Source organism: Chamaea fasciata, unplaced genomic scaffold (genome assembly GCF_029207755.1).
Source record: "Chamaea fasciata isolate MVZ Bird 193981 ecotype frontalis unplaced genomic scaffold, bChaFas1.0.hap1 SCAF_1, whole genome shotgun sequence".
Taxonomy (NCBI): Eukaryota; Metazoa; Chordata; class Aves; order Passeriformes; family Sylviidae; genus Chamaea; species Chamaea fasciata.
Window position 1 is genome coordinate 71,513,788 of NW_027094086.1, and position 18,030 is coordinate 71,531,817.

An 18,030-nucleotide genomic window follows, 5' to 3' on the forward strand; every position below is an offset into this window, starting at 1 on the left:
TCAGCTCTTCCAATTGTATCAGCTTTAGCCAGTATGATTAAATAGCTCTTTTCCTTAGTATTCACTTTTTTTAATGAAGTACCTTCCTCTATTGTTCCTGCTTCTTTTCTGAAGACTTCCCATATATCCGTACCATTTGTCAGCTCTCTAGCACTCTGTCTGTTTTGACTGGTCAGGATATCCACCAAAAGTTTCATATCATGCAAACAAACCAAACAAAAAACCACCACCACAATTCAAAGTAAGTTACTAAGCTATTGCTTTTCTCTTTTTAAAATATGATATGCTGACTTTTCTAATTTCAAAGCAAATTGTAGAATGCAGTCTGATTTTTCTTTTCTGATCTCTGAGTTCTCTTCGTGCTTTTTTGAATCAGCCTAAATTTAATATTGTAAATACTAAGGTAGTAAATAAATTACCTGTTTGATACTAGCTTTTAAAGGAGAAATACCTTTCTGAAAACTTCACTTAGCTACCACCTTTTCTTTCCAATACAAAGTTGGTACAATGTATGGATATCTAATTTCAGCAGGCATCCATGTTACTTTTATGTCAGTTTATGCCAAGAATTTTGACATCCCAGGGTTTAATTGAATTTCTGCTGCATGAATACAGTTGGTGGCATTTGAATTTACCATCTATGTGTATTTATATTTATACTAATCGAAGTTCTTGGATGTATAAATATCTAACATGTATTTTAAAAAGACATTTTTAAAAAGTGACTGCATGTATTTTGCATCATGTGGACAGTTCTGAAAAAATCCCTATTCATGACCTCAAGCTTTATAGGACTGATAATTGCCATTTAATACAGGCAAAATGACAGGGCAAAAAAAAATCTTATTTCTAAATTCCTGCAGAAATCTGTTCTCAGGTTCTCTGCACTTTGATGTTTGTCTGTACAAATATTTAAGTCTGCCCACTCTTCTTTTGCTTATAGTTTGCAAATATCCTTTAGTAATATATTATTATTTAAAATATCCAGCTTGTTTGTGTATTTGACATTTGAAATCCAGATTTCTGAGATGCACCATGACTCATTCTAAGATGTCAACACCCCTTTTACTTTCAGAAGAATATCACCTTTGAGTCAAAATAGCCAAAATATTTCTTTTACAGTACATTGAGATCTGCATTCTGTCCTTAGTAGTATAGGTATCAACACAAAGAGAGTATGTTAGCAATGATTTCATGTTATGGATGTTCTCTTTCAGTTTTGTAATTAAATATTTAAATAGTGCCTGGCCCTTATCAACCAATTCAAAGGAAACCTGAGTATTTTTCTCTATGCATTTAAGTGGAAGAATCATTTTCCTCTTACTATTTTTTCATCCTGCAAGTATTTGGCAGATACAGAATTTGCTTAATCAGTTTTTTTTTCTTTCATTGCCTTTTAAAAGCTTGCCAAATCATTTTAATACCACCTAATTTCAACTTTCTGCTCTTATCTTTGGCTGTGATCTCAGTAGAATACCTATGCATCATTTTGAGCTGTGACAGCCACTGTCCAGTCAGAAGGACTACTCTCATTTTTTATGTCAATGCTTACTGACTGCTAATAACAGTAGCTAGCACTTTTAAGTTTTTCTAATATAAGATTGCCATCATAATCATATTCTCCTGGTTAATAACATAGTCTCCATTGAGATTGCCTGATTGCGTTAAACCATTAAGATTCCGTTGAAATAGCTCTTGATATTTATCAGGTCCAATGAGATAGGCCAGAGGAGGCTTTACTGCGGAAATAATGCCATAGAATTGAGGACAATACATCGACAATATTGAAATGAAGTGGAGAGAGCTCCACAAAAGTGCAGTTTTATTAATTTTCACCTCCTTTCTAGTGAAATTGGATCTCAAAACATACTGATACTCCAAGGATGTTAAATAGTTTCATATAGTTCCAGGTATTGTTGTTGTGGTTACTAGAAAGTTACTATGAAAACCCAGGGAAAAAGAAAAGTGGGACAAACTATTACAGAAAGGAGTGTAAAAGCAAGCAACCAACAAAAAAAAAAAGCAACCAACAAAACCAAAACTCAACTGAGGTGGCCCAACTGACTGGGACATTTATGATAGTCTGATCATGATTTGATATGCTGAATGTATATTATATCAACAGGTTGTTTTCTTTTTGACAGGCTGGTTGCATGGCATAAGTTCAAGTTAGTAAAAGCTAGTGTCTTCCTGAAATGCCCATTATTTAAGTGAAATTCTGCACTTACAAAATAATATTAAGTTGCAAAACTATACATTGTTTCCATTAACAGTGTTTGATTTCTGGAATGAATTTCTACTTAAGTCTGAGAATAGATAAATAAATCTTCCATTGTTTAAGGCACCTTGCAACTTTTATTATTTTCTCCTGGGCCTTTTTGTTGGATTTGATAAAGTGTATGTCACAAAGTGTATGTTTGTTGCTTGACTTCTGTGAGACCTGGAATTATATTTGAGTAGCCAAATAATAGCATTGTAGGGGTTGTGTACTGTGCTTATTTTGTCTCTTAAACCTGTACTCCAGCAGGACAAGATGCCTATTGTTTCTTTACTTCTGTGTCCTCTTGTAACAGAATGAATATTACTGTAGGTTAGACTTCCTGTGGAAGAACAAGTTCAAAAAAGAGCGGGAGGAGATTGAAACCATGGAGAACCTAAATCGGGTGCTTCTGGAGAATGTGCTTCCAGCCCACGTAGCTGAACACTTCTTGGCAAGAAACCTGAAGAATGAGGTCAGCTGTCTCTGTATATCCTCTACTCTGTAAGAAAGCAGTGTACCCTGGAAATACCACTTAAAGATGTTTTGAACAGTAGGTCCTTACAGTGAAAATATAAATTTACAGTCACTGTCATTTCCTCTTTCCTTCCTGTAAGGTTTGCTTTACAGTACTGAATGCACAGTAACACCCTGAAATAAAAAGGTGAAATTTTCCTAAGTGGCAATGCACTTTGCCTTTTGAAGGATGGTAAAAATAGGTGAGGAGGAGGAAGAACAGAATGTTTGAATCTACATGAGTTTAATTTAAAATTGTATGCATTCAGATACTTTTTCCTCCATGATCAGAGTGGAGTTGCAGCCCAGTTCTGAATTTTCTTCTGTTCACTGGAGAACTTCTTTATTGGAGTGAAAATTAACCTTTTCCCTGAAAGAGTGGCTATGTTAATTCTGGAAAGATGTTCTGAACACTGAATTACCTGTTTACTCACTGCTTAATGGACTTAATCCAAGCACCAGAAAAGTCACCCAAAAGATCCATCTTCACTTTGGTGGAAATTAGATCTGCTCCTAATATTCCTTTACAGTAATAATAAAGAATATATATATATATATATATATATCAATTTAGAGAGAATAACAGGTATAGAGATCTTAAATGTAAAAGTTTGAATTACTACTGCATGCCAAATAATTGTTTCAAAGCTGACAAAAGAGGGCAGAGGGCAGATTTAGGCATTAATTTTTGATCTCCTGAACCAAAAAGGACATGGTCTACCCTTTCATGGTGGTTTTCATTAGGCAATACTAATCATGACTGCATTTCAATACTTTAGTATTCCCTGCAAATATACATTTGGTAGCTAACGTCAAACAAAAGTTGCTGTGGGGTTCCTTTGAATGCAGTGAAGATTTTGGCTGGAAGCCAAGCTGTTTTAGCTCCAGTTCTCAGTTAAGGCATTAAACACAGCAAACCATCAGGAGATTGCTTTCTTGATTATGTGCTACTCCACCTAAGCTCCCCAGCAGAGCAACACCATCTGCTTACCTCGGTACTGGCTACTGGATTTGTCTTGTCACCCCTCAAGATTCTTAGGTTGGAATGAGGTTATTTAATTTAACGAAGCACGGAGATTTTAATGTGCTGAGCTCCCCAACTCATCATGTCAGGTGAGGTAAAAATAATTTGATATGATTTTAATTACATCCACTAAAAAAAAAACGAACCCAAACTCAAATTGTTCCTTGTTTTGTTTCTTTCAACAGTTTTCAAAGGAAGGTCCTTTTAAATCTCTGAAAGGATTCAGGAATATAAGTATCTGTCATGTCCATAGATTTGTTTCAATGTCAGCAAGGTTGTGTAGGTAGATACACCTAAAGATGTTAAGGCAGATTAGACCTTTGTTTTCTCTCTGTGGATACCTAAGTCAACAGATATGACATTGAAATTTGTCCACATTTTCCTTAGCTGCAAACAGTCAAGTTAGTATAGTTTTACATGTGTTCTTTTCTGTTTAAAACAGATTCTGAGATTAAGAAAATGGATGAATATTCTATTTCAAAATACTATTTCCCTTAGTATTTTATGCATGAAGCTAGCTGTATGGAGAAAAGGGAAAACAAAGTGTTCTGCTGAAAAGTAGGCAGAAGAAATGAAAAGGAAAAAAGTGAGTGGATGGATGCTAACTGGGAGCAGTGGGACTGTTGTTTCAAATGACCAACAAAGGTCTTTTTATAATAGAATATACACTGAATAATGCTAATACACCAAAAAACAAAGTTTCTTCAGAGCAAAAATAAAGGTTTGTTTGCTTTACCTGAACGTCCAGAGCTGGGTTTCTGCTTATAGTCTGCATGCTGAATACAAGACAGGTTATTTTCCAATTGAGAGAAAGGCTCAAATCTAAAATGAAAAGCAGGAAACAGGGCCAGGATGAAATATATCTGAGTAAGAGGAATCATGCTTTATTAGCTACAGGATGGAGCTAGCACCTTACTTAGAGCAAAAATTCTGCCCCAGAGAAGCTGACCACCCTACCCCTCCAAGGGATAGAACTGGACTGGTTTGCCTTCTCTGTCCCAGGAAGATCTTCAGGCACTGGGGATGAGGGGACAGTAAAAGGAATATACTTGCAGAATTTCAGATTTTATTAAAGAGAAAAAAAAAAATTACTGAATGCGAAGGACAGGATGATTTTATTTTTGTTAAAATAAGAAAAGCTAGTCCTTCCTAGAATAGTATTGCATTTAATTTTCTGGCTACACATTTTGCAGAGTACTGTTTCAGAAGAACTCTCAGGAAAATTAAGGCAGCTGATGGCAACATCCTTTATTATTATGATAAAATAAATGGGTATGACTCCTTAAAATTCTCTGAAATTTATTGTGATAGTCACAATTACTACTCATCTGGTTATAAGTAGTGCCTCTTGTTGTTGTTGTTTCCATGATGGTGCTATATCATTGAGCATTAGTGGGGATGGATATTGCCCCAGTATTAGATAGGAAGGAGGACAAATGTGTTGCTATAATCGAAGTTACAGTGAAGGTGACCTGAGGAAATAGAAATAAAGCTGAGTTAACCACAGAATGTAGCCTCTGTACCTTGTTAAGGAAATACTCCCATCTGATCATCCAGGAGCCAGCCACTCTGGCAGTCACACCTGCACCACCTGAGCTGGGACTGAATCCCCTTCACAGTGGGCAGATCCAGTGAGCCAACAGGTGCCCTGCTTGACTCCCTACACACCACACACTCACAGTCAGACCAGATTTCCTTACTGGCTTGATCCTTGTGTTTCCAGCAGCAGAGTCTAAGAAATCTGGATTTATTCATGGTGCAACAAGAGAATAACAGCTTGAGCTGTGAATCGCAACAATATATTCCATCCCTACAGCACACAGTCGTGGTGAAGCTTCAACAATGCTATGGGTATAGAATCCTTAGGAAATACAGGAGGCACAAAAATCTAGTAATAATTGATCTCCTCCAGCTGCTCGTGTTCCTCCCTGTCCATCATTATTTTCACGTTTGCTCAGAAACTTCCCTACCTGTGATGGGAGAAGCAGTCAGCAGTTTTCCCATAGTTTTGTTATTTTTTAGTTATAGATCAGCAGTAAAGACCCATTATGTCTGTGCACATCTGTGTACAGGCACAACACATTCTTCCAAAAGGACACACTGACTGTCAAATTGCAAAACCCAAGCTTTGCAAAGTAAAAATGGAAATAATACCTTATGCTTCTTGAACTCACAGAATAAATCCTTTTCATGTGAGTATTGAAATCCCTTTTTACTCAAATAACAACTTGCAGGTAGTTTTACGTTAAACAGCCTCGTTTATTGCTGTGTCTACCTTTGTGTGTAGATATTATTTCTTTCTTAAGTATTAGTTTAATAATTTTTCATTCTTTCTGTCTTTTTTGGGGAGATGTGAATTTGGGGGGAATGTTCAAGGGCAGTGGAGAGGAAACTGAAGGGGGTAGTAGGAGGTGGTCATTTTTAGCACTGGAATCTTTCTGTGGAGTACAGATGCTCTCATTTCAGTGGTCACAGAAGGCAGTGAAGACTGCCATAAGTCTCAGTTCAGGTGACTCCTTTCTTTTTGTCCCAGCTCCTTTCTATGCAAAAGAAAGGATCCTTATTTTGTCCTCTTAGGCATATTGTCATTTTAGGTTGGGAACCATCAATCAGGGTCATATTTCATTATGCATTTGTAGTACATTGAGTTTGTGATTTTGGTTCAGTTTTTTAGTACAATAACAAACAGCTAATAATAAATTGAATATTGTTTTACAAAATACATTTTCAGCCATGCAAGCCAGAGTAAATTCTCTTCATAAGAAGTCTCAGAGATGGGCCCTATCTAATAAATTAGTGAACATTTTATTTTCACTGAGTTAATGTTCAGGAAGAAAAATATCATTACAAAATTTTCAGCTCTATATGTTAAGTCTCTTTTCGGAACAGGTTTATACATTGTTTAAAATTAATAAACACAACTAAATACAAAAACCATCCAACTACTGCAGCACCTCTGTTTTTAGATCCTGGACACTGCATGTTAATGAGGAAATTTATTTACAGCTAGGTATGATCAATTTTTTTTTCTTTATTCTGTTTTCTTTTGGACAGGATCTGTATCACCAGTCATACGACTGCGTCTGTGTCATGTTTGCCTCTGTTCCGGATTTCAAGGAATTTTACACAGAATCTGATGTAAATAAGGAAGGGTTGGAATGTCTCAGGCTGTTAAATGAGATCATTGCAGACTTTGATGATGTATGTACCTCCAACAGTGATAGACAAATCAATCTTTCTAAGTTTCAATCTTACTAAGTCACAATATGCTACAGTCAGAAAACATACTTGAAGGGGAGAGTGGAAGAGCTATCAGAAAAATACTTACAGGGACTCTTAAAGGAAAAATAGATTTATGTGGGATAAATCAGGTATTGATCTGACATCATATTCAATTGCTTTTGATTTGCTATAATCAGAATCCTATGTGTATTTTTTTTTGGTTTTTTGCCCTTTAGCTGCAGCTCCTGAGGCAGTTATATTACATGCCTGCATTACATTATATTAACCACAGGTTCTAAATACGAACGTCTAAAGTCAGGTATAACTTTGTGTCAAATGATCTGTTATACTGATCATTTGATAGATACACAAGCAAATCAAAGGACTGTAAAAGTTTTAATGTTCCATTCTCTGAAGTCAGAAGCAAATAGAGAGTATGACTACAGATGAATTGGAAAAAGGCATCTACAAAGGCCTCACTCAGAACAGTATTTCTCTATAGGGAAGTTATTAGTGATGAAGATATACCAGTAAAAGGTATTAAAATTGTGTCATGGCTCAGAGAGTACAGTCTGGATTTGTGGATCTGCCGCTATAGAGGGTATTTTAGCAGCAAATCCATTTGGAGAGCATTGGGTGTCCAATGTTCAAAACAAACTGGGATATATGAACTAAAATGCTTGGATTTTAGTCCCATTGACATGGACTATTCCACTGGCATGGAATAGATGCTTACTTTCAGAAAGCTGCCTAAAGCTTAACTGTTGACTGGCATGGTGATCCAGTTCCGATATCACGTGAGTGCAAAGTCTACTGACTTTTAAAAGCTGTATGTAAAATAAGATGGAATTTATTCTCACTACTATAAATTTCATCCCTTTTATAGTAAAAAGATATTTTAGAAGACAGAAATTCCCTTTCCTTGCAGTTCTGTAACCATTGTTTTATCCATCCTTAAGTCCTTCATCTTGTATATATTTGTGAAGCCATTTGAGGTCCATACAGAAACTGTTCTAAGACTTAATTCTCTGATTGGTGTTAAGAGTAACAGGGCTGCTGATCTGAATAATGAATGACTGTCCTTGTTTTACAGTTACTGTCAAAGCCAAAGTTCAGTGGAGTTGAAAAGATAAAGACCATTGGAAGCACTTACATGGCAGCAACAGGACTGAGTGCTACACCCAACCAAGAACAGTGTCAGGTACAGGAAAATGTTTCTGCCTAATAAAGTGTGTATTGAAATGAAGGCTAAAATTTTGTTCATTAAGCTGCAGGTTATGTATAACAATGTGGCCTAGTTTTTTCTTATTAGCATAGATTGTATTGTACTGGACAAGTATATACTTTAGTAGTCTCTGTGAATTTTTCTTCATATTGCAGTTTGAAAATGTCACCTCTGTAGTTCCTAAAACAAGCCTTCTACTCTAAATACAGTACAGGATTTTGTTTCTATGTGCTGCATCAGGACTGGATTTACAGAGCATAAAAAGGATTGCAAGAATTAATGTTTTCCATTATGAGCTGGGAGGGATGATTTGCCTTAGTAACTATACACTTACAGAACCCTCAGACTCAGCACTGAGAATATGTTCCTTTGTTTCTAGTTTACTTAATATGGTAGGATTAGGAACTGCAGTCAATGGAAACCCAGAGAAGCAATTCATAACTTATTCAAAAACATTGCTTTTGCCATGATCTTTAGAGTCCTTTAGGTTAGTGACTGAGAGACAGCAATTAAGAATCAACACAGTCTTTGCTGAGCATTAATGTGTTCTTGCCAAACTCATGTTCCTTCTAAACACAAGCAATTACCACATGAACTATAGACCCCAAGGATCCTGAGGACAAAGAATTATTTTAAATTAGCTCTGACATTTAATACAGGGAGGTGAAGGGGATGAAAATGCAGAACTGAAGACTGAAGATGTGAAGACATAGGGAGCTCTCAATCACAAATAAAACTAGTGTATGCAGAGGAAGAAATTTATCATTTGATTTATTTACACAATCAGGAGATCCACAGTTTAGCATTACTTTGGTGATTTAGTTCACATTCTCAAAAGAAATGCAGCAGAACTCAGCAGCCTTCATTCCATATTCCCAAAGATGCACAGATCCCGGCAGTACCTAGTGTGGCAGTGACTGACTGTTAGACATACTGCTGGGAACCACCCCCAGCTTAAAACAAGCATCCAAGGAAGACTAAGTGCCTAAGGAAAGGGTCTGAACAGGACCATCTGTTTTAGCTAGGAGGGAACACCAAAGGAAACAGGCTTCATTTATCTAAACAGCTGCTCTGACAAGCACCACTACTGTCCCACCCTAGGCTGATGCACGCACTCCATGAATCATCTCTGAAGTTGTCATCTGTCCATCTCTTCTGTCCCTATATCTCAAGAAGTAGGGAAGATTCAGTAATTTCTCATAGAGATCAAGGAGTCCTTGTCTTATGAAATCATTCACTTGTCAGGATCCTACCTTGAGCTGTGGGACACAAAAATCGATTTTCTCCTCAGCCTGAAAGGACTCAAAACAGCACTTAAAATCAGGTTATTTTGTTATGTATGAGGAGAGATTAAGCCTACAGCCTTGAAAAGTGATATAAGCTCTGTAAATAAAAGGGTAGAGCGGGGTTGCCCTCTTTCTCTTGTGTTTTTGGCATTTTCAGGTCTGTTAAATGTTCTCACAGGTACTTGCTTATCTGCAAGATGAGATCAGTGGAAGAATTCTTAAAATTGTGAAATTCACTGGATCTTAAACATTTTATAAGGGTGCTGAACTCTGCAAAAGTGAGAGGGAAGAATCTCTTTGGGGCTGTCCACATGCATTCTTTATTATGAAAGTGAATACAATAGAAGCAGACACTTAGGCAAAAAGAATTAACTAATTCTAGGCGCACATAGATATTGAGTGCCTTTGGGATTAGACAGCAGCTAATCAGTCACTTGACAATCAAAATGTTAGATTAGGCATGGTTTGGATCTATCACCTCTAGACTGCCTGGTTGTACACAAGTGAAATGCATCCTGTCCCTCAGCCATTTTTTGATCTAACTGATGCTGGACAGGGTACCACCTTCTACATTACTTCTCTGCATCTGCCTGCTGACACTAGGACATCCCTAAGGGCTTAAGTGTCTTTGTGTGTTCAGCGTATTTTGATTGTATTCTCGCAGCAACCAAGGCTCACAAGAACGATTTCACCGTTCGTTTGTCTTTTGAATTCAGGAACCTGAACGACAGTATATGCATATAGGAACCATGGTGGAGTTTGCATTTGCCTTGGTGGCAAAGCTGGATGTCATAAACAAGCATTCATTCAATGACTTCAAGTTACGAGTAGGTGAGTATCACAGGACTCTTAGGAGAATGTCGTGGACAAGGGGGAGAATTCAGTGCAAAGTACTAGCTGATTAAAGTAGTAGTAGAACTGACCAAAAGGGCCATGATAGTAAACAGCACCGTCCTCACCCTGTTTAAAAGCAGCCTACATGGATGGTATGGCCCATCAACCCCTAGAGTGTTTCTAGACTAGACTTGGAAAAGGGCAGTATTCCTATTTAAAGAATGGTTGAAAACAATATGTTCATGTGGCTCTGAATGGTTTTATGGTAACTGTAAAAATTATTGAAGAGGTTGTAAGCCAAGTTGTTTGAAGTTAACAAATTCCAAAAGAATACACATGAAAACTCTAGACTGGGCTTTGCAAAACTATATAAATGGTTTTTCAGAGGACAAGGGCTATAAGGGGCCAGTGAGGCTGGAGTTTGAAATATTTCATGTGTACTAAATTCAAGCAAGCACACAAAAAATGCACTCGTTCCTTTGCAGTGTTAGACAAGGAAGAGTATTTGTCTTCGTTATTCAGATAAGAACAAAGATGACTAGTTATTTATCTTGTAAAGAGGTATCCCCTATGTTTCAGTTCCTAATTGATTCTTTTTGTGCAGGCTGGTATTTTTAAAAAGAAATAGACAGCTGCAGTAAGCAGGAGAAAGAATGATGAAATCAATGAATTCAAAGCTGGTCAAGAACCATATGTTCCAAAATGTTTATTTCCTGATAGCAGTACACAGCAGTTTCACAATGCAATATGTAACGTGGAAAGTGTGAAATGAAAACAGTAAACAAATATTGAAAACCCATAAATTCTGTAAACGTGTCAGAAGTATTTGATTTCCAACAGTTATTCTCCTGTCTTGTCTTTTTCTTGCTGTGCCGCTTTTTTCCTTTCGGCTACTCCTCTCAAGTCTATTTCACAGTGCCACCCACTGGCAAAACTTGCTCTCTTCTGACTTTGAAACAGGGCCTTCTTAGGGCACTCCTTTGCCAGTATGTTTTGTATTCCTTGCTAGAGCTGTAACTGACAAAGCAAATCAGAAGTATGCTTCCTTCTCAGAGTGTCACAGAACTTGATGGTTCTTGCCATAGCTGACATGGCACACACATGCAAAAACATTTATATCAGACATGCAAAAACATTTATATCAGCACCTTCAGTACAAACAGAGAGCTGCTGGATGCCAGGACTACATCTGCAAATTGCTTAAAGCAATACTGAGTCCTTTTAAGTGGGGACCATGAAGCAAAACAAAACACTCACTTTGGATTTTTACAGTTCTTGCTAAAGATTACAGAGAAGTCAGACTCCTTGCTTCATAAAATGAAAAAAATCTTTTAATTCTAAAAAGAAACACAGGTCCCATAGTATTTGTGCCACCATAATCCAACATAGGTCTTCTCAGATCTTCATTTTCACTGCACTTCTCTGCTTCCCACCACTGGATGATGAAAGCCTCTGATATCCATACTAATTATAGCCACAGAAACATTTTAACAACTGCTTATGACCTGGTCCTTCCCCACTGTAAGGACTTGTACCCAAACGGCCCTTTGTAAAAAAACTCCCTTAGCCAGCATCTAACTGTGACATTTTTGTAACTCATTAGAGGTCTCAGCTTTCAGAATTTTCTGTGAGTGCCCAAAATGCTAGTGTAACTTAGGAGGTACACACTGCTCTGATCTTGTCAGGCAAGGGAGGGGAGTATCTGGGTGACGTTTTAGGCATTCCTCCTCTTCTGCAAGTTGAGGTGCTTGATTTGTGAGACAAGCTCCTCAGATATGCTTTTGCAGCAGGTTTTGCACAGGTATTGCTTTCTTTCAGAAGAGACGCTGGTGTGTTGTTTTCCATGTAACTTCATTGTTGGAACATTTGTCTGTACTGTAGGTGACTTAATTTGGTTCCTGGTTTTGGGTGAGGCTCGGCCATGAGCCCAGGCTGTAGGGTACTTCAGAATGAGATAGTTTTTGTCATTCCTGCTGAACAGTGTTGCATTTCATGGAATGATTAAATATTGCTTTGGATATGAGAGAAAGAGATAGATGATATCACCCTCTGCATTCACCTGTAGTGAGAGTACAACTCTTCCAGCCTTGCCCAAACAAACATTCATGTGTGTCATGCAAAAAAGACTCAGACCAGCAGGAACGACATAGAACAGCATATCCCAAAACGCCCGGCCAGAACACATTCCTAAGATATATGGGTAGAAGTTTCCTCAAAGGAGGAGGGATCTGAAGATGACTCCTGAGCCCCTGAGGCATTTCTCAAACCATCAACATTGGTGGTTCAAGAAAGGAGGTAAAAAATAAAAGTCCCTTCCTGCCCATTGTATTTTGTAGGAAAGTCCCACTGCACTGCCCCAGTTTCTGGACCATGGCCACACACATCTATGCAATATTCCCCGCTAGCCAGACTGGGCTACCCAGCAGATGGCTTTTGTGGATTCCACGCTTAGTCCCCCAGTGCTTTCTACAAGTTGTATGTCATGAAATAGAAAAACCCATCCATGGCTCAGCTGTTAATACAAAGTTTTGCAAGGCCCAAGCCCCTTTGTGCATTTAACCCCAAGCACTTAGACAAATATATATCAGGTTCCATTTGTTATCATGTACTGTTTGCATATTTTCCCAATTTAACTTCTACAGTCATTTTTTAGGGTTTCCAAGTGGGCTGATAGTGTGGTTGCTAGCCTGCGCTGCCATGTTACATACCAGATGAACCAGCTCTGAGATCCTTCTCCATCCTACAATCACTTGTCATTTTGCTGCATGGATATATCCCTAATGATGGTTTCTGTCAAGGAATTAACAGAAATTAATTATGATCCATTGAAATAAATTTAGAAATCCAAATAACTCATTTGTTCAGGGTGTATTTCTCATTAGGCCTAGCTTGGCTTTCCTGCTCAGCGGTATGTACAGCTACAATTATAGTACATTTGATGCTGGTTAACAATAGTACTTTGGATTTTGCCTTCTAGATTCTTTCCCTACTAGTAGAGTGCAGCTCACTTCCGTTACATACATAACATAGGTTACAAACTCACTGCAAAATAAAAAATGTCCAGAGTCTAATGAGGGACTATTTTGTTCTACCATATTGTTCTACTCCATGCTTAATCAAATTATTTGAATACATATATTTATATTGCAGATCTTTAGTACCATTCTATGGTCAATCCAGCCTTCAGAACAAGGCTCCAAATCCTTTCAGCTCATTTGCATTAGTTTATTCTACATTTAAGAAGCAAAGAAGCTACAAAAGTAACTTGACTGGGCCATCAACTATTGCAGAGAGGAGAGGCCCTTTTCACTACAGGTAGCAATTAAAAGAAATTCTTGTATATCTGTTTTCCCAGAAGCTGCTGCTCAACCCACAGTGTGGTTCTCATGCTACTTAATAAAGGCAGCAGCAGGTTATTAGGATGCCAGTGGTTGAAAATAGCAAATTACTCAGGATGAGAGGGAGCTGTAAAACTAAGATTAGATGAACTGACTTTTGGCATTTTTATAACTAACATTCTCCTGCCATAAATGGTTGATAAAACCATGGTGAACGACAGTATGCTGCCCGTACTCACTATTCAGTGAGAGCCAAATGCTGCATTCATTGACTTGCTATATGCCAGATGCACTGTGTGTCCTTGTTTGGTGGATCTTCACAGAATCACAGGATCATTTAAGTTGGAAAAGACCTCTGAGATCATCAAGTCTGACCTATGAGTGAACACTCCCGTGTCAACTAGACTACAGCACCAAATGCCACATCCAGTCTTTTCTCAAACACCTCCAGGGCCAGTGACTCCATCACCTCCCTGGGCAGCCCATTTCAATGTCTAGTCACCCTTCATGTAAAGCAATTCCTCCTAATAATCACCTAAATCTCCTCTGGCACTGCTTGAGACTGTCGTCTTATCCTGTCACTGCTTGCCTGGGAGAAGAGAGCAACTCCCACCTGGCTACAGCCTCCTTTCAGATGGATGGAGGGAGTGATAAGGTTTCCCCTGAGACTCATTTTCCCAAGGCTAAACAGCCCCAGCTCCCTCAGAGGCTTCTCACAGGACTTGTGCTCTAGGGGCTTCACCAGTTTTGTTGCCTTTCTCTTCATTGGTAATGTTAAGTTCTGATGTTTTCCAGGTATAAACCATGGACCTGTAATAGCTGGAGTAATTGGAGCTCAAAAACCACAATATGATATATGGGGCAATACAGTAAATGTGGCCAGCAGGATGGACAGCACTGGTGTCTTAGACAAAATACAGGTAAGTCTTGATTTTGTGCTAGTGGGCTTTCACCTAAAATGGCAGAATGGCCTAAAGTTTGGTTCACTGACAGTTATGTGATAAACTGGCAGCAGCAGCTCTGAAAAGTGATGCTAACCATCACCTTACTACCATCACTTCATTTACACAGCTTTAGTAGTTGTAGAAAGATGGGAAAGCTTGGGTCTACTCAAGTGAAAATAAGCTCCTGAAGTTGAGGAAAGTGCTACATGAGGAAGAGTATTGTCCCTAGCTCCATTTATCTATCTACAAGCTCTCTGCTGGCAACCCTGGGTACAGAAGTGGTTACACCAGATTTCATACTTGATGTAAGTGATTAGAATGGGTATCCAGCAACAGACTGCTTGAAAGCTCAAATGTTCAAACTTCACTTAAAGGCCTTGTAAGCAAACCCCTTATAACTGAAAAGAACATTATATTATCTTCACACTCTGGAAGAAGATTCTGCTCTGCTTTGTTATCAACACTGGCTGTATTACTGTATTGTTTGTTGCAGGTTACAGAGGAGACAAACAACGTCCTGCAAACACTGGGATACATGAGCACCTGCAGAGGAATAATAAATGTAAAAGGAAAAGGAGAATTAAAGACGTACTTTGTACATACAGAAATGACGAGATCCCTGTCACAAGGGAACGTGGCATCTTGAAGATGCTTGTACGTGTCATCAGTACCATATTTTCAGGAAAGTATCACGCACTTTTTAACTACATTTTGGCCCTTAACATGCGTGCTATTTTCTGGTATGTGGCACTTATTTTAATATGGCTGCAGAATAGTCCCATGAGCCATCATTTTGCACCTTGATATTTTATGTGCAAGGACAGTTGTGATGTACGCGATAGGACTGGAAGATTGTGCTGCTACTTGCACTGTCATTCAAAGACAAGGAAAGAAGGAATAGGAATCAAAAGGAGGTAACACATCCTGAAAGGACTCAAGAGAAGTGTTAGTGACAAATGCGGGGAAAAAGGCAATAAAGCTAGGGGTGCATACTATTTTCTGATGCATGGTGTTTTCTGGAAAATACAGTCGCTCCCCAATAGCATCCACTAATCTGGTATTAAAGTATACAGTATTGTAAATAAGTTTACTCTGTCCCCACATGATTTGGATGTGATCACCAGTTACATCTCATAGCCAGGGACACGTTGGGTGGCTTGCTGGCATTCTTTCTGAAGAGAGAACTAACAATGCTGGAATAGTTTTGTACAAACGTGTCAAATGTTTTGAAGCTATTGTCTTTTGTAAGGTTAATTCATTAAAAGTTTATATGTACTTTGTCTTACTGTTGCTGTCTCTTAGTTTTGCTTCCTTCCTTGGCTTCTGTCGCTCTAAACCTGCGTGTTTTCTGCTGCTGCCACTGCTTTTTATTCAGTAGATAGATGTTGAGGCAGGCTATAGCCAACTATCTCAACGGCCTTGGTCAATAATATCTGCTAGACTTGCTATTGCCTTTCAGAAACTAAAGCACCTCTACTGTCTTCAGTCATGGGTGGCATCCTAGGCACTTTGCAGTCACTTACTACCTAAGTGATACAGAAGACTGACCTCAAATCCATAAACACAAGCAAAGTGGGGGGTACCGAAAGCAGTAGCAGTGCTGCTACTTAACAACTGGCCTGCAGTGCTTAAACAATAGCAAGGAGAAGCTGTACAAAAGAAAAAGTTCTGTTTTGCATTTTGACAACCTCTTTTGCCCTTGCATGTCTTTCACTTAACCTTCACAATGCTGGATTTTGTGGGATATTTAAAGTAATAATCTCATTTATCACTTAAAGTAATAATCTCATTTATACTCACTAGGACATGAGTACGATAAAATGGAGTTTTGTGGACATTTGAGATTAATTTAAATCCCTTTGAATTACAAAGTATCATACTTGCAGAGTTTTCATAGATGAGCCAGGTGAAAGACAGTGAAAGTAGGTACTATCTATGCTTCTTTGAAGCACAGGTAGTAACAATTAAGTTTTGCATTGTTTTAATCAATTCTTTTAGTCATAGCATCCTAACAAAAAAATAATACTATTTACAAAATAGCATATAATTACAAGATTTTTTCTGAGTGATACCATATGGATACGGAAGTCAACTTATGCACTGTTACCTCTGGCATGTTATTGAAATGTAAAAAGTATTCAGACTGCTCATTCATGAAACATACATATACATTTGTATAGCATTGGTATCCTTTCTAAAGTTCTCACAAATATTGTGGGTCACAAATACATGGCATCAGTCCAGTCTCACTGAATGTGGCACAGTTTACTCACAGCAGCCATCTGCCCACTAGTGAATTGGAATGATAGTAGATTTCAAAGTGCCTAATTTGCTGTAAAACAGACAATCTCAATTTTGATCCCCTTAAGTAAGTCTAGAAGCAAAATGTAAATTATTTCACTTATGTTTGACATAACACACGATGTTTTTCATCTAGTCCTGGAGACTTTCAAACCACAATTTTCAAGACAGGTGCTCAGTTTAATAAAATCTCGTGAAAAAATATTTTTTTTGTCTTTATGATTTCTTCCTTTTACTTGATAAGTTAAGATAAATGTTTTCCAGTGGAATCAAAGACTTTCCAAATAGCTCACATGGCCGCAAAACCAATGTCCCAGTCAATGGCTAGCTGTCAGTTAGCTAGGTCACTTTAGACTTCTCCTAAATCCCTCCTTGCCACTTACTATAAATTTGTCCCAGGAACACTGAAATAAGTTACTGATCTCCTTCTTAGACTTTGAATGTACTCTGGGCCTTTAAAATCACTGTGGTATTACCACAGGTCAACGCAATAATTTCTTATTGTGGATGAAAACCCTTATGTAAAGTTGATTCTACTATGTTGTCGTATATATGTGCAGCTTTCAGGTATAACCTGTCCATTCAGGATTTTGCTTTCATTTGTTTTCTTGCACATCATTAACAAACCTTGTACCTAACTCCATAGCCTTGTTTCTGTGATTTTTATAAAAGTTAAACAGTATTATTTCTATAAGCTATGAAATGTTAAAACAACTGAATGGTGGGGAGCTGACTAGTCCAATGAAATATAAAGAAAGGTATATATGTTCCCTCCAAGAGCACGTTGAAAATGCCCATGTTCAAAGCACTCATATTTCACTGGTGTTCTTCTCTCATTTTGTAATTGCATTTAGATTCTTGCAGCCAAATCCTGCTAATGAACAAGAAAGTGGGCAAAAGATACACACATATCTTCGCCCAGACAAAGTAAGGTGCATACCATCCTCTATAGCCTTCAGTTGCTGAGTATTACTATCTTTCTAGTGCTGAGAAGCTATTTGTATTTAATAAATATCTCTTGTCTTCCAATGCATTTTACATCTACTGTTTATACTGGCTTATTTTTCCTCTGTCCAGACTCAC

General features: G+C 38.0%; 1 protein-coding gene across 2 annotated transcripts in view; it reads left to right on the forward strand.

Annotated features, from left to right (window-relative positions):
- Positions 1 to 18,027, forward strand: part of ADCY2 (adenylate cyclase 2) — a 207,527-nt gene extending 189,500 nt beyond the window's left edge. Inside the window, exons 20-25 of one of the 2 annotated variants that reach the window (XM_066185951.1) lie at positions 2,574 to 2,732; positions 6,852 to 6,998; positions 8,113 to 8,220; positions 10,247 to 10,361; positions 14,498 to 14,622; positions 15,140 to 18,027. In XM_066185951.1, the coding sequence (XP_066042048.1) occupies positions 2,574 to 2,732; positions 6,852 to 6,998; positions 8,113 to 8,220; positions 10,247 to 10,361; positions 14,498 to 14,622; positions 15,140 to 15,292 (807 nt within the window). In that variant the 3' untranslated portion in view covers positions 15,293 to 18,027. The remainder of the gene's footprint in view (positions 1 to 2,573; positions 2,733 to 6,851; positions 6,999 to 8,112; positions 8,221 to 10,246; positions 10,362 to 14,497; positions 14,623 to 15,139) is intronic. The other variant, XM_066185962.1, reaches the window with a different exon arrangement.
- The last annotated feature ends 3 nt before the right edge of the window (positions 18,028 to 18,030 follow it).